This window comes from Cavia porcellus, unplaced genomic scaffold (assembly GCF_034190915.1).
Source record: "Cavia porcellus strain 051 isolate PalLab524CR breed Dunkin Hartley unplaced genomic scaffold, mCavPor4.1 scaffold_8, whole genome shotgun sequence".
NCBI lineage: Eukaryota > Metazoa > Chordata > Mammalia > Rodentia > Caviidae > Cavia > Cavia porcellus.
The window spans coordinates 5113871-5138875 of record NW_026947491.1 but is presented as its reverse complement, the minus strand read 5'-3'; the positions used below and the strand labels follow the sequence as shown (position 1 = coordinate 5138875).

General features: G+C 37.3%; 1 protein-coding gene across 1 annotated transcript in view; it reads left to right on the top strand.

Annotated features, from left to right (window-relative positions):
* Positions 1 to 25005, top strand: part of LOC101789221 (ankyrin repeat domain-containing protein 27-like) — a 103072-nt gene that overhangs the window by 15142 nt on the left and 62925 nt on the right. The window contains exons 5-8 of the mRNA XM_063254146.1: positions 14510 to 14582; positions 17612 to 17651; positions 18013 to 18068; positions 20686 to 20755. Coding sequence (XP_063110216.1) covers positions 14510 to 14582; positions 17612 to 17651; positions 18013 to 18068; positions 20686 to 20755 — 239 coding nt within the window. The remainder of the gene's footprint in view (positions 1 to 14509; positions 14583 to 17611; positions 17652 to 18012; positions 18069 to 20685; positions 20756 to 25005) is intronic.

Here is a 25005-nt window from a genome sequence, read left to right as displayed (position 1 = left end):
ACGTTCGTCCAAGAACAGCGCCGGGAGCCAGCAGGAGCAGGCCGGACGGCCGCAGCACAGGCCCCACGCGGATGCCGCCCGCCGCGCCTCCCCGGGGCTCCGGCGCAGCTCACCGAGGCGCCGGCCCCCGGAGGCGCAGCCGGCCAGACGCGTTACCTCGGACTTTTTCTCCTCTTTTTCACAACAGCAATTACACATTTAGGGTTATGTTACTCCTACATTTCTTATTACTTTTTACACTAGAGAGACAATGTCATATTTATAAATATGATTCTTATTTATTTCACTAGTGAGGACAGTCTCAAGTTGTCTCCATTTACCTATGAAGGCCTCAAGATCATCCTGTTTTATAGCTGAGTAATGTTACATTGTATAAAAACCCACATCTTTTTCATCCACTCTGCAGTTGATGTGCATCTTGGTTGTTTCCAAGATTTAGCTATTACAAATTGTGTTGGTATGAACTTGAGTGCACATACATGACTTTGGCATGACCTTTTCAGGTTTTCTGGGAAAATATTCAGGAAGGAAATAGCTGAATTGAATCGAACTTCCAATCCTAGTTTTCTGAGAAATCTCCATACTGATTTCCATAGTGGTTGCACCATTCTACACTCCCACCAACAGTGGAGCAGTGTTCCTTTTTCCCAACAGCCTCACCAGCATTTGTTATCAGTTGATTTCTTGATGGCCACTATTCTTTTCAGAGTGAGATGAAATCTCGATGCTGTTTAAATTTGCATTTCTCGAATGACCAGTGATGGTGAACATTTCTTTATGTAATTATTTGCCATTTGTGTATCTTCATCTGAGAAATGTGTGTTCATCTCAGATGTCCATTTTTGGAGAGGGTCTTTGAATTTGGGGGCTTGATGTTTTTCCGTTCTTTACATGTTCTGGATATAAGCCCTTTGAGGAGTTGTTGGCTAAAATTGTTTCCCATTCTGTGGGTTTTCTTTTCACTCTGTTGGTGATTTCTCTTGATGTGCAGAAACTTTTGAATAACATGAGATCCCAGTTGTTGATTCTTTGACGTGTTTCCCATGCAGTTTGCATTTTGTTCATGAATTCTCTGCCTACCCCTATGTCTCCAAGTCTTCTGCCTACCTGGTCTTCCAGTAGATTTAAGGTTTCTGTATTAATATTTAGGTCTTTGGTCCATTTAGACTTTAATTTTGTGCATAGTGATAGGCATGGATCTAGCTTCAGTCTTCAGCATGTGGAGAGCCAATTTCTCCAGCCCCATTTATTAAAGAGTGAACATGTTTAGCCCCATTTTCAAATATCAGGTGGTTGATTGTCTTTGTAGTTGTGCTTGCATCTTGTAATCTGTTCCACTGATCCTCAGGTCTATTTCTTTGCCAGTACCATGCTGATTTTATCACTGTGCCTTCGTAGTATAGTTTCAGGCCAGGAATTGAGATGCCTCCTACGTTGCCTTGCTTGCTCAGAATTGCCTTTGCTATTGTAGGTTTCTTCTTTTTCCACGTGAGTTTCAGGAGTGTTTTCTCTAGATCCGTGAGGCATGTTATTGGTATTCTGATTGGGGTTGCATGAAATGTGTAGAACAGTTTTGGGTGTATGGCCGTTTTCATAATGTTGGTTCTTCCTAACGAAGAATAAGGAATTTCCTTTGATTTTCTAATATCCTCTTTAATCTCCTTTTTTAGCATAGCATAATTTTCAGCATATAGGTCTTTTACATTCTTAGTTAGGTTGATTCCTAAATATTTCATTTTTTAGATGCAGTTGTGAAAGGCTATCTTTCCATAATTTCTCTCTCAGTGAGTTTTTGTTTGTGTACAGGAATGCTATTGAGTTTTGAGCATTGACTTTGTATCCAGCTACACTGTTGAATTTGTTTATTACTTCCAGTAATCTTTTCATGGTGTTTTTGGGTCTTCCAAATAGAGTATCATGTTATCTGCAAATAATGATAATTTAACTTCTTCCTTTCCTATCTTTATTCATTTTATTTCTCTCTCTTGTCTGAATACCCTAGCTAGTGTTTCCAGAACTATGTTGAATAGAAGTGGTGATTGTAGACATCCTTGTCTTATTCCTGATTTTAAAGTGAAAGCTTTCAGTATAGTATTGCCATTTAGTATAATGTTGGCTATAGGTTTGTCATAGATGGCCTTTATAAGATTGATGCAGACACTGCGTAGTCTGAGTTTTTGAAGGGTTTTTAATCATGAACACGTGTTGGACTTTATCAGAAGTTCTGCATCTATTGAAATGACCATGTGGTTTTTGTTTCTGATCTGTTGATGGGATGTATTACATTTATTGATTTGCATATGTTAACCATTCCTGCATTCCTAGAATGAATCCCACTAGGTCATGATGTATAATCTTATTGATGATTTGCTGCATTCTCTTTGCCGGTATTTTATTGAGAATCTTTGCATCAATATTCATTAGAGAGATTGGGCTATAGTTCTCCTTTTTGGTTGGGTCTTTCTCTGGTTTTGGTATGAGAGTTATACTTGCCTCCAGGAATGATTTAGGGAGGATTGCTTCCTTTTCATTTTTTTTGAAGAATTTAAGGAGTATTTGCATGAAATCTTCTCTAAATTTGTTATAGAATTCTGCCACGAATCCCTCAGAACTTGGCCTTTTCTTTTTGGTAAATTTTAAATTATAGTTTCAATTTCAATAGCTGATACTGGGTTATTTTAAAATGCTACATCTTCTTGGTTGAGTTTGGTCGTTCATATGTTTCTAGAAATCTGTCCATTTCCTCTGTGTTTTCCACTCTATATGACTAGAGACCTGTAAAGTAGGTATTCATGATGTTTTCAATTTCCATGGAATCTGTAGTTATTTCCCCCTTCTCAGACCTTATTGCATGAATTTGAGTTTGTCTTTCTTTTTCTTTATGAGGTTAGCTAGAGGCTTGTCCGTTTTGTTTATTCTCTCAAAAACACAAGCTTTTTGATTCATTCTTTGCATTTTTTTGTTTCAATTGCATTGATTTCTGCTCTAATCTTTAGAATTTTCTCTCCTATGAGTTTTGGGTTTAACTTGCTCTTTTTTTTCTAGAAGCTTGAGATGAAGGATTATATTGTTTATTTGAGCTTGTTCTGTTTTCTTGATATGACAATTTATTGCTATATATTTCTCTCTTTAGACTGCTTTCATTTGATCCCACAGATTACAGTATGTTGTTTCTGCATTTTCATTGATGTGTAGGTACTGCTTTATTTCTTCTGTAATTTCATCTGTAACCCACTGGTTGTTCAAAAAGTTGTTATTTAATTTCCATGTATTTATGCAGGTTTTGCAATTTTTTGCCATTAATTTGCGATTTCAGTGTGCTACAGTTAGATAGTAGGCATGGGATAATTTCAGTACCTTTGAAGTTACTTTAAGAATATTTTATGGGATACTATATGGTCTATTCCGGAGACTGTCCCATGCACAGCTGAGAAGAATCTGTATTCTGACATGCTTGGGTGGAACACTGCAAACATCTACCAAGTCCAGTTGCTCACAGGTATATTTCAGTTCTATTATTTCTTTTTTTATTTTTTATTTTAAAGAGATAAAGACCAAAAAGGACAGAACAAAGAACATCAGAACAGAACAATGTAAGCAACACAGTACTTCACCACAAGACAACCCAATATTAATAGTAGCTACCTTAATGTCTCTTTCTTTGAAATAGTTGAGTGTATTAACGTACAATAGTATCAAACATAACAAAATAGTATAACACCATACAAGAGAATGAAAGTATTATAGGGTCCTCAGAACCAAATAACAGAAAACAAATAATGGCTACTATATTGTCTCCTTTTCCATAAAAAATTTGTGTATACTATCACACATATTAAAATCCAATAAGATACAACATGATAGAATCAACGGAAACAGAAGAACAAAAGCATAGTAGGACTTCAAAGCAAGATCAAATTAAATCAGCAATGGCTGCCAAAATGTCTTTTTTTCTTCAAAATAGCTGTTCATATCATCACACATAATGAAATCAAGCAAATCATTAAAACTATCCCAATTAATGAATGAAAACATCATAAGACTTCAAAGCAATGTAATGGGCAATCATGATTACCATAAAATTTTATGTACACTTATCGTTTCTTACACCAGGGAGACTATACAGTATTCATACATGTGAGTTTGATTTGTTTCACTTATGAGTATGGCCTCAAGTTGCATCCACTTATTTATAAATATCCCAATGTGATCATTCTTTATAGCTGAGTAGTACTCCATTGTATAACACTATCACAACCCTTTTATCCATTCCTCAGTTGATGGACACTTAGGTTGTTTCCAAGATCTGGCTATTGCAATTTGTGCTGCTATAAACATGGGTCCACATATATCATTGTGGTATGATGTTTTTAGTTCTTCTGGAAATATGCTAGGTCAAATGGGACTTCCAATCCCAGGTTTTGAGGAATCTCCAGACTAACCTTCACAGTGGTTGCCCCAATCTATTCTCCTACCAACAGTGTACAAGAGTTTGTTTTTTCCTACAGCCTCTCTAGCATTTGTTGTTGGTAGTTTTCTTGATTTTGGCCATTCTTTCTGGAGTGAGATGGAATCTCAGTGTTGATTTAATTTGCATTTCTTTAATGACTAATGATGATGAACATTTTTTTCGTGTATGTATTTGCCATTTTTATCTCTTCATCTGAGAACTGTGTAATCATCTTGGATGCCCATTTTTGGATTGCATGTTTGAATTTCAGGGCTGTGATTTTAAAAATTCTTTGTATGTTTTAAAGAGAAGTCCTTTGTCTGAGAGACAGTTCACTAAGATTTTTTTTCCCAGCTTGTCGGTTTTCTACTCACTACGTTGGTGATTTTCTTTTGACATGCAGAAACTTTTTAATATGTCGTGATCCCAGTTATTGATTCTGGGAAGTATTTTCTGTGCATTTTGACTCCTGTTCATAAATTCTCTACATACCACTATGTCTTCAAGATTTTTACCTAATTTATCTTCCAGCAGATTTAGTGTTTCTGCTTTAATATTCAGATCCTTGATCCATTATATCTTAGTTTAGTACATGGTAATAGGCATGGGTCTAGTTTTAGTTTTTGGCATGTGGAGAGCTATTTTTCTAGCACCATTTATTAAAGAGACTGTTGTTCTTTCAGTGAATATATTTGGCCCCTTTATCAAAGATAAGGTGGTTGAGTGTGTTTGTAGTTGTGGTTATATCTTCTAATCTATTCCATTGATCTTCAGATCTGTTTTTATTCCAGGACCATGTTGATTTTATTATAATAGCTTTGTAGTATAACTTCAAACCAGAGATTGTTACGCTTCCTGCCTTGCCTTTGCTGATTAGAATTGCCTTTGTTATTCTAGGTCTCTTCTGGTTCCAGATGAATTTTAGGAGTCATTTCTCTAGATCTGGAAGTCGGTTGATGGTATTTTCATGAGGTTGCAGTGAATCTGTATAACAGTTTTGGGAGAAGGACCATTTGGAAAATATTTATTCTTCATATCCCCGAATAAAGGATGTCTTTCCATTTTCTGAGATCCTCTTCAATTTATTTTTCAGGGTATTATAATTTTCCCTGTATAGATCATTTACTTGTTTTGTGAGATCAATTCCTAAGTAGTTCTTTTGGATGCTACTGTGAAGGGTGTGGCTTCTCTTATTTCTCTCTCAGTGATTTTGTTTTTAGTATATAGGAATGCAATTGAGTTTGAGTATTGATTTTGTATCCAGCTACATTGCTGAATTTATTTATTATATCTAGGAGTCTTTCAATGGAGTTTTGGGGGTCTTCTATGTAGAGTATCATGTCATCTGCATATACTATTTTAACTTCTTCTTTTCTTAACTTTAGCCCTTCATTTCTCTCTGTTGTCTAATTGCTCTGGCTAGTGTTTCCAGTACTATGTTGAATAGGAGTGGTGATAATGGCATCCTTGTCTTGTGCTTGATTTTAAGGTAAAGGCCTTGAGTTTCTGGCCATTCAATATGATCCTGTCTGTGGGTTTGTCATAGATGTCCTTTATCGTACTGAGGTAAAGACCATCTACTCCCATTTTCTGTAAGTTTCTTATCATGAATGAATGTTGGACCTTACCAAAAGCTTTTTTCTGCATCTATAGAAATGATCATGTGATTCTTACTTTTGGCTCTATTGATATGGTGGATTACACTGATGGATTTACGTATGTTGAACCATTCCTGCATGGCTGGTATGATTCCCCTTGGTGTGGCGTATAATCTTCATGATGATTTGCTGCATCCTGTTTGCCAATATTTTGTTGAGAATTTTTGCATCTGTGTTCATTAGGGAGATTGGTCCATAGTTGTCTTTTTAGTTGGGTCTTTCTCAGGTTTTGGTATTAGTCTAATATTTCCTTCCAGAAATGACTTGGGAAGAGATACTTCCCTATTGATTTCATTGAAGAGTTTGAGGAGTGTCAGCATTAAGTCTTTTTTAAAATTGTATTTAAGGAGAAAAACAAAAAAAACCAGAAATTGGGAAGTTTTTTTATTTCTTGTAGAATTCCACAGTGAATCCGTGTGGGCCTGGGTTCTTGTTTGTAGGTAAGAACTTAATTATATTTTCAATTTCACTAATAGAAATTGGGTTATTCAGCAGTTTCACAAAAGACCCAGCTTTTGTAGGTCATATGTTTCTAGGAATCGGTCCCCTTCTTCAGTGTTATGAACCCTATGAGACTACAGGTTTTTGAAACAGGTATCGATGATTTTCTGTATTTCCACAGAGTCTATAGTGATTTCACCGTTTTCATTCCTTATTGCATGAATTTGAGCTCTAACTTTTATTTGTTTTCTTTCTTTCTTTATTCATTTATTCTTTCAAAGAACCAACTCTTTCACTCATTGATTCTTTGTAATGTTTTCTTAGTCTCTATTGCGTTAATTCGTGCTCTGATTTTTACAATTTCCTCCCTTCTTATGCCTTTGGGCTTGACTTACTCTTCTTTTTCTAGATATTTGAGGTATAGCATCAGGTTGTTTATTTGTGTTCATTCTGTTTTCCTGATGTGGGAACTCAGTGTAATAAATTTTTCTCTGAGGGCCACTTTCATTGCATCCCACAGATCCTGGTAACTTGTATTTGTATTTTCATTTGCTTGAAGGCATTGTTTAATTTCTTCTTATTTTCCTCTGTGACCCACTGATTGCTCAAGAGTGTATTATTCAACTTCCATGTGTTCGTGGAGTTTTTGCAGTGCCTTTTATCATTAGTTTCTGATTTTATAGTGTTATGATCTGATAACATGCATGGGATAATTTTCCTTGTTTTGCATTTACTTAAATATGTTCTTTGGGCTAGTATATGGTCTATTTTAGAGAATGTCCCATGTGCTGCTGAGAAGAATGTATATTCTGATGTTTTTGGATGGAACACTCTGTATATCAAGTCCATGTGTTCGCAGGTGTAATTCAGTCCTGTTATTTCTTTGCTGATTTTCTGTCTGGTTGATCCGTCCCTTAGTGCCAATGGTGTGTTAAGGTCTCCAATTATAATTGTGTTGTTGCTTATTTGATTTTTCATTTCTATTAATACTTGCTTTGTATAGCTGGGTGCTCTGGAATTTGGTGCATATATATTTAAGATTGTTATCTCTTCCTCTTGAAGTTTCCCCCTAAATAGTATGTAGTTTATGTAGTATGTAGTTCTTTATCTCTTCGTATCATTCTTCATTGCAGTTCACACTGTGTGTGAACAGAATGGCTACCCCCACTTTTTTTTTGTTTTGTTGCATGAAGTATTGTTTTCCACCCTTTGAGTTTCCATCTATGAGTTTCCTTTTGGGTTAGATGTATTTCTGGTAGACAGCATATGGTTAAATATCATCTCTTGATCTATTCTGCCAGTTTCTTGCTTTTAATTGGTGAATTGAGACCATTTACATTAATGGGTATAAGTGTTATACTTTGGCTTATTGTTGACATGTTATCTTTCTGCTGTTACATTTTTACCTTTCCATTCTGTTTGTCTGCCTTGCTTCGAGGATTTTTGGATGTGTATCTAGAATGTCTTTTTATTCTTTGTAGGGTTGGTTTGGTGGTCATGAAGTTCTTCATCTCTTCTTTGTCATGGAAGTGTCTTATTTCTGCATCCATTTTGAAAGGACAGTTTTGCATGGTGCATCAGTTTAGATTGGAAGTCGTTTTCCTTTAGGATCTGAAATACTTCACTTCATGGTCTTCTTGACGTCATTGTTTGTGTTGAGAAGTCTCTTGTGATTTGGATTGGTTTTCCTTTATAGGTGATCTGTCTTTCTCTCTAACACCTTTTAATATTCTATTATGTTGGATTTCTCAGATGGTGATTATTATTTGTTTGGGTGTAGTTTTATTTTAGTTATGGCTATTTGGAGCTCAATATACTTCAATAATGCATATGTCAGTTTTCATTCTCGTGTTTGGGAAATTTTCAGCTATTACTTCTTGATATCATTTGTGTTGTAACCCCTTCTTCATTTATCCCTGTGAATCTTATGTTGTTTTTCTTTGAATCATGTTGCAGTGGTTGAATTGTTATTTCCTGATTCCTTATTATTTTTAAAAGATCTCTCCTTTCCTATTCACTAGCTGGAATCTTGTGTTCAAGGTCTGAAAATCTATCTTCACTTTTATTGAGGCAGTTTTGACAACTTTCAATGGAATTTTTTGATTTCCCGTTATCCCTTTGAATCTTCATGTATTCTGTTTGTTTCTTACATTGTTCTTCTAGGGATTCTATGTTTTTGCATTGTTCCCTTAATTTTCTAACTGTGTCTTCTTTAGATGTGTTCAGCATTTCTTTCATTTCTTTTTTCATTTCTTCTTTTACCTGAGAGATTATTTGTAATTTGAATTCTTTTAAGGCTTCCTGGAGTTGCTTTTTTATTTCAGGTATTTCAGGTGTATGGCTTATATTTCTTGGTATATACATGGCTCCTAAGCTTTCTTGGGATGGGCTAAAGGTTTGAAATTGCATTTTGGTGTTTTGTCTTGTCATTATCCTCTATTTCCGTGTTTCAAGTGAGGTTCCAAAGCTTCTTTTGGCTGTGTTGGAAATCACCTCCAATGCTCAGCTCTTGGGTCTGAATGGAAGTTGCTGAGCATCATCCAGTCAGGCCCCCAGGACCTCCCGTGCTAACTCCAGTGTTCTGAGAAGCCTGGTGGGCTCCTAACCACTGCTGGTGATGGTCCACAGGTCTCCCTGGGCAAGCACATATGCACTGGAAATCACTTCACATGCCCTCAGCTCTCCTGATTGAATAAGGTTGCTGGGTGTGGTCCAATGCAGCCTGGGAAGCCTCCCAAGGCTAATCTAGTTTGGATGAAAGCTGGGTGGGCACTTAACTTCTGGGAACAAGATCTTAAACCCTCCCCAGGCCAGTGCTGCTGTGCTGGAACTCACCTCAGGCAGCCCCAGTTCCCAGGATTTAAAGAATGTCGCTCGGTGTGGCCTAGCCAGTCTGTGAAACCTGCAGAGCACAGTCTAATGTGGCTGGAAGCTGGGTGGGCACTTAACCACTGGGAGCAATGATCTTAAACTCTCCCTGTGCAGGTGCTAGTGTGAGTTTTGTATTATTATGGTTTTACTGACTTTTTGTCTAGTTGATCTATCTCTTTGTGGCAATGGGCTATTAAAGTCCCCTCTTAGAATTGTGTTCTTGGGTATTTGGTTTTTCATGTCCATTAATATCTGTCTTATATAGTTGGATGCTCCTGAATTTGGTGCATATATATTTTCAATTGTTAGTTCTTACTCTTGAAATTTTCCAGTAATGAGTATGTAGTGATGTTCTGTATCTCTTTTAATCTTTTTAGGTTTGAAGTTCACATGGTCTGCAAATAGAACTGTTACCCCTGCTTTTTTCTGACTTCCTGTTTCATGGAATACTGTTTTCCATCCTTTGACTTTTAATCTATGAGTTTCCTTTAAGGTCAGATGTGTTTCTTGTATACAGCATATTGTGGGGTCATGTTTCTTGATCCATTCTGTCAACCTACTTCTTTTGATATGTGAATTCAAGCTGTTTACATTTATGGATATCACTGATATATACTGGCTTGACTTTGCCATGTTATGTTCCAATTTTTTGATTTCTGCTTTTCCCTCTTGTTTAATTGCATGTCCTACCTAGTGGTTTCTTTCTGTTGTTATTCTGGGGATTGTGTTAATTTTAATCTCTTATCTAGTATGTCTTCAACATTCCATCTAGGGTTGACTTGGTGGACACCAATTTCTTCAGTTTTGCTTTGTCATTGAAGTATCTTGTTTCTCCATTATTTTTGAATGAAAGTTTTGCTAGGTACATCAGTCTGGATAGAAAGTTGTTTACTTTCAGGCTTAAAATACCTCATTCCAAGCTTTTCTTGACTTGAGATTTTGTGCTGAAAAGTCTGCTGTGATTCTTTTTTTAAATTTTATTTGAAGAAAGACTAAACAAAACAGAAAATGGGTAGAAATAATACATACATTCAGAGAAAAACAAAGTAAGAACTCACTAGTTAATGTTTACATACTGTACTTTTACAAATAGTTGTTCAAGATACAAAAGTGGAACAGGGGCTGGGGATTTAGCTCAGCGGCATAAGCACCTGCCTTGCAAGCAGGCGGTTGTGAGTTCGATCCCTGGTACCGATAAAAACGAAAAAGACAAAAAAAAAAAAAAAAAAAAAAACCAAAAAAAAAAAAAAAAAACAAAAGTGGAACATATAAAATGGGAATTCACACAGCGAGATTGCAAACAGTTCTGTTCAACTACCCAACAAAAAGTTAGTAATATGGTTATCAATCCTGTACACTTAAAGATACATGCAGTTATCCATATCTTCAGTTAGGCTGAGATTAAACAAAGTAAAGCAGGCTAAATCATTCTGAACAAAGCATAATAGTATTGCTGGATTTCACATCATGACACTCTGGGATCAGCACTGGGTACTGTAGTGTCTTCTTTAAAAATTTTATGTAAAGAAAGACTAAACAAAACAAAACAGGTAGAAATAATACATACTTTCAAAGAAAAAATACAGTAAGAAATCACTAGTTGATGATTACATATTTTCCTCTTACAAATAGTTGTTCAAGATACTAAAGTGGAGCATATAAAGTGGGGATTCAAACAGTGAGGCTGTAACCAGTTCTGTTCAGCTATCCAACAAAAACTTAGAAATATGGTTATCCTATACATTTACACATACATGTAGTTATCCATATCTTCAATTATTTTGAGATTGAGCAAACCCAAGCAGGCTAATATCACTCTGAACAAAGATTAGTACTATTGCTGAGTGTCACATTATGACAGTCCAGGATCAGCACTGGGTACTTGAGTGACTCTTTTTCTTCAAAGTATTTGTTCATTTCATCATGTGTCATAAGATCAGTTCTCGTAAACTGTTTATAGATTCTACACATGCATGAATCTTAACATGTACTTCTATCCTTTCTGTATTAGAGGGAGAAACAAAACAAAGCAAGACAAAACAAAACATATTCCTATAAACACATGAAACAAAAAAGACATATAAGGCTGTTTTACAAGGAGTTCTACCATAGTTCCTGTTTTGTCTCTTGTTATCTTCAATAGAATTAGCTATGTCATCAGACATAGTATAATTGAATGTATCTGTACATAACAGTATTAATAAAGACACAACTTTGTATATAGTATAAAACTTCAAAAGCAGGCAGTTATCAAACCAGAATGTGTATTGTAGAGTCTTGTCATCTTCAGTGTAGTTGCCTATACTCTCAGACTTGATACTATCAATCGTATCAGTTTTGAATAAAATGTGTTGATACCAAACAGCAATGAAACAGACCAGATACAACTAAGATGAGTCATGATAAAACAGTGGAAGTCATACAGGGCTCCAGATTAAGATAATAGGAAATTAAAGATGATTACTGTGCTATATCCTGATGTTTTTGGGATAGCTGTCTGTGCCCTCAAATCTAATGCAAGTAGACAAACTGGGACAGAATAAAATCTATCAAAAAAAATAAAAAGAATAAAATGTATCTTAAGCAGAGTGGTGCGAGTAATGTGGGTTTTAAATCCTGATACACTATTAACAGTATCTTCTGCCATCTTTAAGACTCTCCCTCCTTTTTCACTTCTCCAGGGTACACTGTGCATTTTTGGGTCTGACCAAGATCCTTGGTTTTAAATTGGGGGTGGGGGCAACCTGCTATTTACCTAAGTGGTTCCGAACCTTCGGTCCCCTGGACTTGATCTCTAATTGTATTCCTTTGCCTATTAAAGCCTGTCTTTCCAGCCTATCCACAAATACTGATCTAGTTGCCCCTATTACTCTCTGGTTCTCTTTCACGTAGAGCATTGTTTCCTCATACTTGATTTTCAGTCTATGTACTCTTTTTTTCATGTTAATTATATTTCCTATAAATAGCATCTCGGTGGACCCTGCCTCCTGATCTACTCCACCTATGGTTCTTTTTTTAAAATTTAGTGTATCAAGGCCATCTATATTAGAGATTATAGCCAACCTTCTCTGCCTCATTTCTGTTATGCTCTTTTTTGCCATCAATTGTCTGCTTATCTTCTTCATTCTGTTTCTGCTCCATTCTTTGAAGCTTGTCTGCCAGTGTTTCTGAAACCCTAGTGCTTTTCTCTCTCTCCCTAGAATGCCCTGCAATATTCTCTGTAGAGTTGGATTGGTGGTTGCGAACTTCCCAATTTCCTCTTTGTCTTGGAAGCATCTTGTTTCTCCATTAATTTCTAGAGAGAGTTTAGCAGGGTATATCAATCTGGGTTGAAGGTTATTTTCTTTCAGGGGTTGTAATATTTCGCTCCAGGCCTTCTTGACTTGATGGTTTGTGTTGAGAAGTCTGCCGTTATTCTGATGGGCCTTCCTTTATAAGTGATCTGTTTCTTGTCTCTAATAGGATTTAATATTCTGTTCTTATATTGAATTTCTGGGATCTTGATTATTATATGCCTGGATGTAGCTCTGTTTTGGTTGCAGGTGGCTGGAGTTCTGTATGCCTCATACATCTGAATATCCTTTTCCTTTGTTTGGAAAGTTTTCCTTAATTGTTTCTGTGAATAGCCTTTGTAGTTCCTTTGTAGGCCTGCTTCTTCATTCACATTCCTTATTCTCAAGTTGTTGATCCTCTTGTCATCTTCTAGGCTTGTATTTGTTATTGGTTGTTTCTTTGTTATTTTAAAAATGTTTTCCCTTTCATAATCCCACATTGCAAACCTGTCCTCCAGTTTGGATAATCTATCCATAGTTTCTTTCAAGCAGTTTTGCCGTCTTTCCATAGAGGTTTTAATTTCCTGGTAATCTCTTTGAATCTGCTTCATGTATTCTATATTTGCTTTATATTCTTCATCAAGTGTTTCTCTCCTTTGTTCGAGTTCCTCCCTGCTTCTGTCTGTGTCTGCTTGAGGGGTGCTTAGCCTCTCTATTATTAATCTTCTTATATTTTGCTTTACTTGGCTAAATATTTCACTTTTCAACTCATCTATGAGGTCCCGGAGACATCTCTTTATGTCCACTGGTGCTGTGTCTGATATTGCATGTTTGCTGTCCTCATTCTTCTTTGTATGTACCTGTCCTGGGTCATTGTTCTCAGGGTTGGGACCTGGGAACCCTGGAGGCGTTTTCTTGTTGCTTCGTGTTCCCATCTTTTTTGTTTCTTCCAGGAGGCCCCAGTTTCTTTCTTTCTTGGTTACAATCCTTCTGAAGCACACTGGCTAGGTGATCCACTGCAGTGTGCTAGTGAGTTGCAAACAGGGGCAGGGTATGCTGGCCCCTCCCCTCAAATCAGTCAAGCTGCTGAGTCCTCCACTGTATTACTGTGTGCTACCTCCCTGCTGGGTCAGTGAAACTTCTGACTTCACTGCGTTACCGTGCGCTGCCACCACAGTTAATTGATTTTGGATAACCTATTGGTTCTCAGCCCGGTCATGTGACCCAAGCCAAGCTCACTCCACTAATCCCGTTGGGGAAGGGAACAACTGGTTGAAGTCACTGCTGCCCTTTGTACTTGCCAGTCCTGCCCGGTCCCAGAATGTTGTCCACTGGAGCCCCCTTTTCTGTGGAATGGCTCCACTCCTGTCACTCACCACAGGTTAATGCAGGCTCCCTTCCAGCTTAGCTCGCCATTCGGTTTGCCGACCCTCAACCACAGTGTGACTGCGCCTCCTGTGAGTTGATGCAGTGGGACCTGGGACTGCTCAGCAAATAGCTGCCGTGTGGTTGGGCACTGCCGGGAGCACTGAACCTATAGCTGTTCCAATAGTAACACTGGACTGTATGTTTGATTGGTTCTTCTCATCTTAGTTGCTTCTTAGGGTGAGAGAATTCATCTCCCTCTGTTTGGGACTCCCCACATTCTATTATGTTGAATTTTAAATTGAGTATCTCAGGGAGACTCTGTAGTCAGCTGTTATCTATCTGCCATTTTTGATCTCTTCCAACTGTCATTTGATATACAGATAGCCAAGCTTTCACCAGGTTTTAAGGACAAAATTGATCCACTGTTGTTGTGTGTTTTTGCTCCCCAGCTCTTGCAGCAAACCCAGTCCTGTTAATTACCAGGCTACATCAGGTGACACTGCTTTCCCTCTGGATAACAAGGTAAGTCTCTTTTGTAAAGTTAATTTTGTTTTTCTTAGTTTTGCATTGTATTGCACTTAGTCTTCAAATTTAACAGTGGTGTAGCTACCATAAATTTATATGGAACATTGATCAGGGAAGATCACTTTGGAGAACTATGCCTAGTTAAAAAGAATTTCCACCCCTTTGGTAAATAACTGGTACATATTTTGAAGTATTTGAGACTGAAAATAATAATGGGTTAGAAAACACACAGTGACAGGAAAATTGTATCTGTCAAACCTTTGCCATGATGACGGAAATACAAAATTTGGTCAAGGATCATTTGGATAAGTGGATCTTGCCATGGCTTGAAAATCTTACTACCAAGACCTTCATAGCACTCATACCTATATAAATCTTTTATGGATCTTATTAGTCCTACAATAATCAGGGAAGTTTGGTGCCTTCATTTGAACAACTTACCGTGTATAAAACAATTTTTCCTTTAAGTAATCTTTATTTTGCTATCATCAGTTTTTATGAGAGCTCTTCTGTTTCTGTTATTGGTTCTGTTGTTAGACTAGAATAATACCGGAAACTGTGACAACTTAGAAATTTAAAATGTGTTTCATCAGGGATGTATGACTACGGAATTACAGGATCTTCATTGTTATTGTTTTGTTTTTTTGTTTCTGGAAGGTGATCACAGGGCCTGTGCAGGAAGCTGTATCCCTTGCCCTCTTTTTTTAGTTAATTGAATTTGTTTTTGAGTCCGGTCTGGAATTTGGGATGTTTAGCCTCACCTCCAGTGCTGGATTGAATGTATACTACACCTTCCTGCACTGTGTTTTCTATGTGATTCCTCCATAAAGGGGATACCACTTTTAAAACATTTTATCTTATAGAAGACTACCTGTTTTCAAAATAATAAGCAGTAGTAGAACTAGATGGTCTACAAAAGCAAGTGGTAATGATGTAAGTAATTGTAAGCTTTATAGCTTTAAAAATATACAGTGGTAGTCTCTGTATCTGATTCTGACATTTCAAGTTTCACAAGTTTTTGTACTTCCAAAAATTCATTTAAAACTCCGCAGTACAATGAGATTCTGGAGATTAGAAAGATTTTTGTGTGAATTCTGAAGACCTGCAGTGAGGTGTTTGGTATTAAGAAGCATTTTAATACCAGTTGAATGCCAATAAATGGATTTCTACCTAGTAGAATTTTTCAAGTAATGTGTGCATAATTTATGTAATAAATAAGTGCATTCAGTTTCTAAAAATATGCCATAAAATGTATACTGTGCTTAAGATATATATTTTCAGGTGACTTATGTTTAATGTCATGTCAAGTAAGAAAACAAATCTGAGGAATGAATAGGTATGAAAGACACAGTACATTCTAGTATCCTTTAACTCTGAACATAGGTTAAAATGTCATCTTAAAATTTCTTATGCTTTTGTTTTAGTCAGCTCCATGTTTATTCGGTGCACCTTTTCAAAGTGTAATTTTTCTGTAGAATCCTAATTAGCAGTCATTTCTCTGAATGGAAAATTGGGAAATTATTGTGTTTCCTTTCTCTCTACCGGAAATGCTTCAGTTCTCAGGTAGTGGTAAATAGCACACAACTTTTCTTCCATTTGTAACTGTCATTGCATGTAGAAAACTAGAAGTATTGGCATATGCCATTTATTGGGGGAATAGGAATTTTCAAATAAGGCCTTACATTTCTCCCTCACGTTGTAGTAGCATTTAAAAATACCTCTTTCGGTAAATCATCACCATTTCTCTTCTACAATTTATAATATGTTTCCCTTTATGAGAATGGACCTGGTTATATTCACCAGTTGGATTTCTGACTCCTGGCTTCAGGGACCATCCCGCCTGAGCTGCCCTATAAGCACAGACCACAGGTGCACATCAGCAGGCCTGGATTTCATTAAATCCTGGAAGATTTTTCTTTGAACAGGAATTTTTTTCAAAATCTTCAATGGGTATCTTGGTATTAAATCTTATGATTAAATTTTAAAATTCACATTTGCGTACTGTCTCAGAAGTTAGTATTTGCATATATCAGTTAAAGTTTGTTTATAGCTTCAACACAAATGTTAATGTATATAATTGAAAAATGGCATCTCCTGTAATTCCCCCCTCATGATTTCATCTGATGAATTTCAGAACTGTGCATAGATTAGCATTACTGCCTCCGTTTTCTGTATTCTACAAAAAGTTACTTACCTTTTGAGCCAATATCATTTCCTGAGTGAGGTCATCATCTCCCCTCCTCCAAATGTGTCTCCTCCATCCCAGGCCTCCAGTTAGATGTATTTCCTGCAGGCCTTGACTGTGGTCTTTCTGTGATGATATTGGATGGCACCAGATCTCTGAAGCTGAGAATTCCTGGCCCCAGCTACCCTTCTGGTGACTATCAAATTTGCTTACTTCCTACATTCTGAGAACTATTTTTCATTTCTGGACTCATTTTCTCACTCATCATTTAAAAACAATATTCTTTGATGCTGTGCTTCCCATTATTCTCTGGCATCGATCTTACAATATCAGAGAATGTACAGATTTGCATTTCACAAGGGAAGTTCCCATTCCAGCCTGAAATTAGTGTGATGCTCCTGTTCACCTGTCTGTGCCCTTCCAGGAACTGTATTCCAGCTGTGTCACATCCCTTGGGCAGCCCTCTTTTGTGTATTGTTTCATGCCCCATCCTTTTGTTTCTGGTGTCCTTTCTTGAATGCCCTTGACACCCTTCCTTGGTGCTTTCTCACCTGTTCACAAGAAATGGCTTTTCCTGAGCTTTCCAGATAGAACTGATCGTATTTGCTTTAGAAGCCTGTCTTTGGACCCCATTTGTAGAATGAATGAAATGCATTTCACTGTTTTCATGTATCTGCGTCTGCTTCCATGCAAGCAGAATGTGCTTTCAGCTTTTTGCAGAGTAATCCGTGTGATTTGATAGATTTTTTCGGTGATTGTTTCCATTGTGTTTCCATTACACTGAGTGGGTGGCTGGGCAATTGCCTGCTTTGTAATACTGTTTTTTTCTTTTCTTCAATAGAAACAAGCAGAAATGTCAAAAGTTACAGCGCGGAAAAAGGGTAAGCCTTTTGTTGTAAAAGCACTGGATGAGAAATCAGTTAACAATGTGACTAATGTGGATGAGGAGAAGAAAACTCATCAAACTGGTAAATTAGTGACTGTGAAAGTTGTTTTTGATTATATGCTATTATTTTCAAATGTGTGTAGATCTAAAAAATGATATTCATTTCTTTTAAAATTTTACTTGTCTTAATTTCCTTCTACCAACAGGTTTTGGAAACTGATTCAAACTTCTGAAATTCTTTTCACATTGACTCATATCTCATTGAAATCTTCATGAATGTAGATATATTTGTATCTATAAGCAAATTTTACAGCAGTGAATATTCTCACTAATGTGTCTCTGACTACATTTTATAGATACGGTGTTTGCACCAGGAGTACAGAAAGCTGGTGAATTGCCTTGGGATTCTGAGGTACTGCCTATCATTTGTAATTATGTTTGAAATAAGTATTGGTTGAGGTTTTAATATAAATGGGACAATTTGTCTGTACTTTCTCATGTCTTCATATACCTGTAAGAAATCATTTGCTTAGTTTTCAACCACAGTTCCTAATTTTGTGACCAGCTTAGCTGATTAATAAGAATCTGTCTCAAAAAGTTAAAAACACAGGGTTCCTAGCTCAATACAAATACCTTGTGTTGAATCCCTTGTACTGCAGGTGAAGGAATAAATGGATGGAGTGCTAAGCACACCTTTGCTACCTGTGTAAGATTCATTCAAGGAAGCCAGTGCAGTCAAAAACTAGGAGCTAGATTTCATAAGCAATCGGCTTAGATTCTGGAATTAAGTTGAACAAAAACTGAAGAATTTTCCCTGCTCAGCCTCTGGCCAATGGCTGAAAATTCTGCTGAGATTCAGACAAAATGTTTGGATATAATTTTTAGAGGTTTTAACTTGACAAAATAATGAGTGAGAATCACAATTGTTAATCTATTTTGGTTGCTTAGTGTCAATCTGCATGACATAATTCAAAAGAAGAAAGGACTCAAGATATAAATACAGGGCTTTATAATCACAGATCCATTTTACATTATTTCAAAAAACAGAACCCAAAGTTGAATGTGGATGCATTGAGTGTCTCTATGGCAGTCATGCTTGTAGTGATAAAGATGTAAATATTGACAAATTGTTTTAGAGTGAGCACTTAGGAAAAGGCCTAATGTGTTCGGTCCAAGCAGCTCCTGCATTGTGGTACCAGGGTAGTGGTGGAAGCACAAAACCAGTTAGTATTCTGGTTTTGTCAGTTAGTGACTGCTGGTTTTGGAAAAATCATTTAATGTATTTGGATTTTGTGACTTATTATACCATGAAGATAACACATGATCTGCTTTTTAGCTATATATATGGACAAATGTGATAAAAATTGTAAAAATACTTTGAAAATTATACAAAGTTCTAGTTGGTTTGCAGTACCTAAATAAATATTGAAGATTTTTTCCTAAACCTGAGAACAACAAAACAATAGTGTGAAGAAGACAATAAGAAAGTTGAGAGGGGCATATAGATTGCTACTTTGTAAATGGTAACACTGTTGGTAAACTGTTGATGGAATCAGCATATAGGAAGAGAGTAGCTTGGTGCTTGAGGTTTCCCTGAGGAGGCTTTAAATGTGAACTTGAATAAATCTCTGTTATTCTGTACCCACTGTGCACTAGGTAGTGGGACACTGAATACATCAGATGAGGACTTGTGCTATCATGATAGAGTATTCAGACAAACAAGAGCACTGTTTGTTTCATTACTTTGAATCCATCCTGTGGCCTTCACCTGGCACTAGCTCGCCAGGCCTTTTAATACTTGAGATAAGGGTCTTTCTAAGTCACCACATTCTCCAGACTGGGCTTGAACTAGTGCTTCTGATGTCTCAAACCTCCAGAAGTTTGGAATTACAGGTGTGCACTGCCAGGCCTGCATAGGTTAGAGAATTCCAAGGGAGTTTGAGGTAAGGATGGGAATGAGCGTGAAGTGCTGCTAATTTAAGAGTGAGAAAGAGCCAACCCAGTAAAGTCTCGAGGACACTGTGGGCAGAGAGCAGGGAGCCATGAGCCATGTCTGGCTATCATTGTAGCACCCTACAGTGACCTGAAAGCAGGAAGTGCATCAACTTTCATCACAGTTATTTACAGTTTTGCAACAGACAGAAAAGAAAACATGCAAATCAGTATGAGCAAGTTTTGGGCACTTAATAAATTAAAAAAGGTTTTATGCTGCAGCTCTTTTTATACTTTTAAAAAGTTCTCCCTTAATTGGGAAATAGTTGTATATAGTGTCCAATATTTGTGTGCTCTTACTTGAATATAACATGAAGTTATTAGTATATTTTAAGTTTCAAACATCTTTTCAAGCAGTAAAAGTTTTACTCATAATTGTTTTTCTTCTAAGCCCTTGTTTACACAAGTGGAGCAGTGCCTGCGATGTTCTTTGTACTCAGCGTGGCTCTCTGAAGCTTCTTAGCTGGCCAATTATTTTAACAGTGACGTGGCTTTTGTGATTAGAAATGCTTAGTGGTGAATGGTAACAAGTATATTTATAAGAATTTGTTTATTCAGGGAAGGGAAAGTGATGTTAGGGTGTAAAGGGAACCAAGGCAATGAAGAAATGATAACGAATGTAGCAGTTCCCCAAAACAAATGTAATTGTTGTATATCACAAACATACTCTCATAAAAACTTCTTCATTTAAATCTGTGTGTTTCAATGTTCCATTCGTTGGAGAGTGCAGAGCACTTTGTCTCCTCCGACGTTAGGATGAAATATGTTTATCAGCTGGAATTTTGTCTCTGAATCCCTCCTGTGGCTTTCCATGCCTGCTTTACAAAGTCAGCACCCATGTGGAGACCGAAGCTGGGCTTCTCATAAGGCTCTCATTGGAGACATTTTGGTCCTCAGTACGTGATTCCCATTATTAAACCTGCGTGCCTTAAGATGGTAAAACTCAGATAAGTTCTTGGGAAATGAGTAGGTAATGGTTGTGCAACTCATTACTGCTATATGAATTTTCTCAGAGTATCTCTGTGAATTTTCCACAGAAGCCTGTCGATCCTTTTTCTGGGAAAGCAGATGATGGAGGAAAACAGGCAGGAAATAGAAAAAGAAAAGGTAAGAAATATGTATAAATGTGTGATATTTTAAGAAAGTCATTTGACAGCATGTTTATTTCACAGTGGAGCATGGCTGAGTTCTGAATCCCCCAAAACTACTTATTAATGACAAAGTAAGAAAAAAGAGAAGTAACACAGCAATAAGTTTCATGTACCCTGACATATCAGCCACAGGCAAATTTGAGAGTCACTGAAGGAGCTACCTTCTTAGCTCCGTTTCAAGGCATTCTAATGTCTGAGGGATGTTAGAAAATTAAGAGGAGAGGAGGGAGTGAGGGAAAAGAGAGAGCCACAATACAGGGAGTAGGCAAAGGCAAGAGAAAGTATGGGTGTGGGAAAATGACGTAATCATTTAGAAAAAGGAAGAGCCATTAGGAAGAATTATAGGAATTATATCAATTGAGCACCGAGTAACAAAACTTGCAGAGAGGTTGGGCAGAAGTTTTCGTCTTTCCCCGTCTTCTCACGATTGGAAAGGTATTGAGGATTGAAGTAGTGAATTACACAGAGCTCTACTTCATTTACTACAGATCAAAGTAAACGAGCATTGTTCGCTGTACGTGTAGTTTCACTGGTACCTTGGTTCACGCTCTTACTTCTTCCCGCGATGCTGGTTGCAGAGTTCCATTTAAAAGTTTACCACTTAAAAACGTTGCTATTTCAGCAAGTAGTACATCCAGAATGCGACAGTCAAAAACTAGAAAGAAAGGAATGATTAGTCATTGAGTTCAGGAAAGCCATAGTCTCAGTTAAAAGTCCATTAGAACGGGGATGGCCTGTTATGCATTTTCAATTTAGTTGACAGGATGAGGAGGAAGTTGGTGCTAGATTCCAAAAATGGAAGGAAGGGAAGGGAAGTGGATTTGGAAGCGATTAGGTTTGTGGCCTGGAGCTTTAGTTATGAAATGAAGCCCCTGTGGGGGAACATGTTACACCACACATCTGAGTCAGCAGGACTAAGGTGGTGTGTTTCTAAGAAGGTCTCCAGGGATGCTCATGTCACTCATCCTCAGACCACTGAAGATGGGCCAGTATCAAGTTCCCTGTAGAGAAATCTGGACGAGAGTCATTGGATAAGAACTAGTTCAAGACATAACAAGGTCAAGGGAGAACCATTTCGTGCCTGTTTTCCTGTTTGTATTTCTGAAAATAGTTCTAGTCACAGGGGAGAGAGTAAAGCAATGAACAGAGAAGAAATAGAAGTTGTAATTCTAAGATATTACTGCCATTTCTGCCAACTAAAGAAAGTAGTGGTAGGAATAATCCGCAAAAAGCCGTAAATGGAAACACTCAAGACCATAGAACTAGGTCAGTTTGGAAGGGAACAGGGACTTATTAGGGGAGGAGGATAGGGAAGAACAAAGCTAGACAGTAACTTTGGAATGAATGATGCAAACTGAGAGGACTGCCTCCCCACAGCTTTCGAGTATGTGTTTGCAAGTGACAGAGTAGACTGTGGCTGTTCAGGGATGATTCAGAGCAGGGAGGAGTGCTAGCCTTGGCTTACACTGCAGGTACTTCCCTCCTTTCCCGCCTAGTCATCAGGCATCAGAGCTTTCTGTGAAATTGATCATTGTTCACGTGAGATTAGCTTGCACATAGAAGCACTGACCCTTTTAAGATAAGTAAGTTTTGATAAAATAGCTTTTCCACACAAATCCTTTAAAAATGAACCAAGAGACATTGTTCAGTTCATTCCTTGAAGGCCAAAATTGTTACCTGTTAGTAAATATTGTGCTGATTTTAAATGTAAAAGTTTCCTAGTATCTAACAATTCCCTGACTATTCAGCTTTTTGCATTTTGATAACTATTTCAATGTTGAAAACTGATGTAGCATTATGTCTCAGATATGGTTTATGTTCCATTCATGAGGGATTCAACAAATTTCAAGATGTGGCCAAACTAGTTTTGAGGATACAAGAAATGTAGGCATAGCCATGGCCCACAAGGACATAGAAAACATGACTGGGTTTATTAATTATTATGCTGAACATGTATGGCTAACTGTTTTGTGAGAATACAAAGTTTAAATTCCTCTTGATGATGACCAAACTTATGTACCAGTTGCAGTGCAGGAGAAATGCAAAACCACAGATACTTGGAGTGCAATGGTGTACAAATGGGTGATGTACTATGTTCGATTTATATGCTATTCCCCTCTCCTGTCAGCTCTGACACTCAGCCTCTCAGGGTCATGACTTGCTAAGATTACTTTTTCTCAGCAGTCAGCATGTAAAGCTCACTTCCTGTTTTAGTTATGGTCCTTGCAAGTATAATGTCACATTGGAAATCATGGTTGATGTATATTCTAGTTTTTCTGTCATATTGTTCTAACCAATGGCGAACGTTGTGTGTGTTTATAGTAAAACAGAAAATTTAAATTTATTGCATCAAATTCATTGTATTGGTACATTTTAGATACCCATAAGGATCCCCTTCATTAGAGGGAGATTCTGCCTCTATATGATACTTCTTGATTCTTTTTTCTCCAATCTCTTCTCCCTTAAAGGTCTCCCCTTACCCTGTTTATTTACAAAAGCTTTTTTTCTATTTTGTTCTCTCTGTTGTTTTTTTCTTTTCCTTTTCCTTTACTTCTTCTCCCTCTTACCCTCCCACCCTGTTCCCATTCCTATTGGAATATTTTCCAGTGTCTTTGTACAGTTTTGTTCTCATTTACACTTTTCAGTTTCTCTCACTAGAAAAACAGTACGATGTTGAAATGTGTGTGTTAGATTCATTTTATTTAAGAAATGCAGTCTTTCCCCCCTTTCTTTCCATTGGCTTTGCCCCTTCTTTAGTTCCCCTCTCCTTTAAACAATTTTGCCCTGCTTCACAATACCTTTTTCACTATTTGCTCTTTATTTACACATTTGATATCTAATAACAATGAAATAAAATTCACAGTCCTAAAGACTTAACAATCGATAGTCCTGGAAATTAAAGGTAAATCGGGATAATACTATTAAGTTAAAACAGAAGAATGAGAGATGATGGTGCGAATGAAAGTCAGCTGAGTGAGTGGCCAGCACAGATGCTATGGAGCACAGTAAGGCTGAGGCATTATTGTACTGTGGGGCAGAGAAACACAGGAGACTGCTTCTGAGGAATGGATTTGTACAATCGATATCTGCGTAGTATCGTTGTATCCTCATAAATCAAACTTTATATTTAGATTCCCACTTGAGTTTGCATCAGACTAATAAGACTTTTGAGAGATCATAGAATTTGAAGTTTGTTGATATATGTCCCCTTGCAACACCCTCAGTGATGCAGATTCTATCCCTCTTCCTGGAATCTAGTGAGTCAACCACAATGGGTAAATACTGATGAGTATTGGAGCTGTGTTTCTGTTGGGCAGTCGTACTCACCTTGTTGCATGATTCATGCCAACCAGAAAACAGCATAAGGGAAGTAATAAAGTAGCAGAGTTAATTCAACTTGTAGCACCTGTGCGTGGTTTTCTACTATAGTAATTATGCTTTTTCAGAAATCTTTTGGTGGTAGAATCTGCTCTGTGTTGTACACCTCCAATGCAGCTGCCAACCAAACAGTGTCTATCCACAAGGCAGTCATGGTCTTTGTCTTACCAAAGCATGGTAAAAATTATGAAGAAGATCAGAAGGAAGACTAATTTTATTTAGGCGAGTGTTTAGCATACATTTGAGAGAGAGTGTCAATAGACTTAGAGCTTCTGGGTGGAAAGAAAGACTAGGGAGAGATCTACAGATTGCTACTCAGATGCAACTTCTTTCTTTTAGTGCTAATTGCTCTGAATTCACAAGAATTATGTGTTTGTCACTATGTGCAGGACATATCCCCAAAGATGCTTCCAAAACCACATATTAATGATTTCTTACAATTTCTTTCAGTTTGTATGGATTGATTCTCACTGGATCAGTGGAAATCACTGAGAATTTACTGGGCAGCTTCTCCTTAGACATGTCCCCAACTTTCACACAAAATGGTTGTGTACAGAGTACTGATATTTAAAAGAAATACATGAAAATGTTGCCAGGTGTTGTGCATATCCTTTGAGTTCAAGCTATTTGAAAACTTGAGGCAGAGGGATCGTTCATGTCCAGAAATTGAAGGGCACCATGGATAGCGGAGCACAATCTCACCTTTTAAAATAACAATATTAGGAACACACCATTTGTGCACTCTGCCGTGGTGGACATCTCGAGAGCACCTACATGTATGCAACGGTGTACCAATGGATGATGTGCTTTGTTCAGTTTATATGCTGT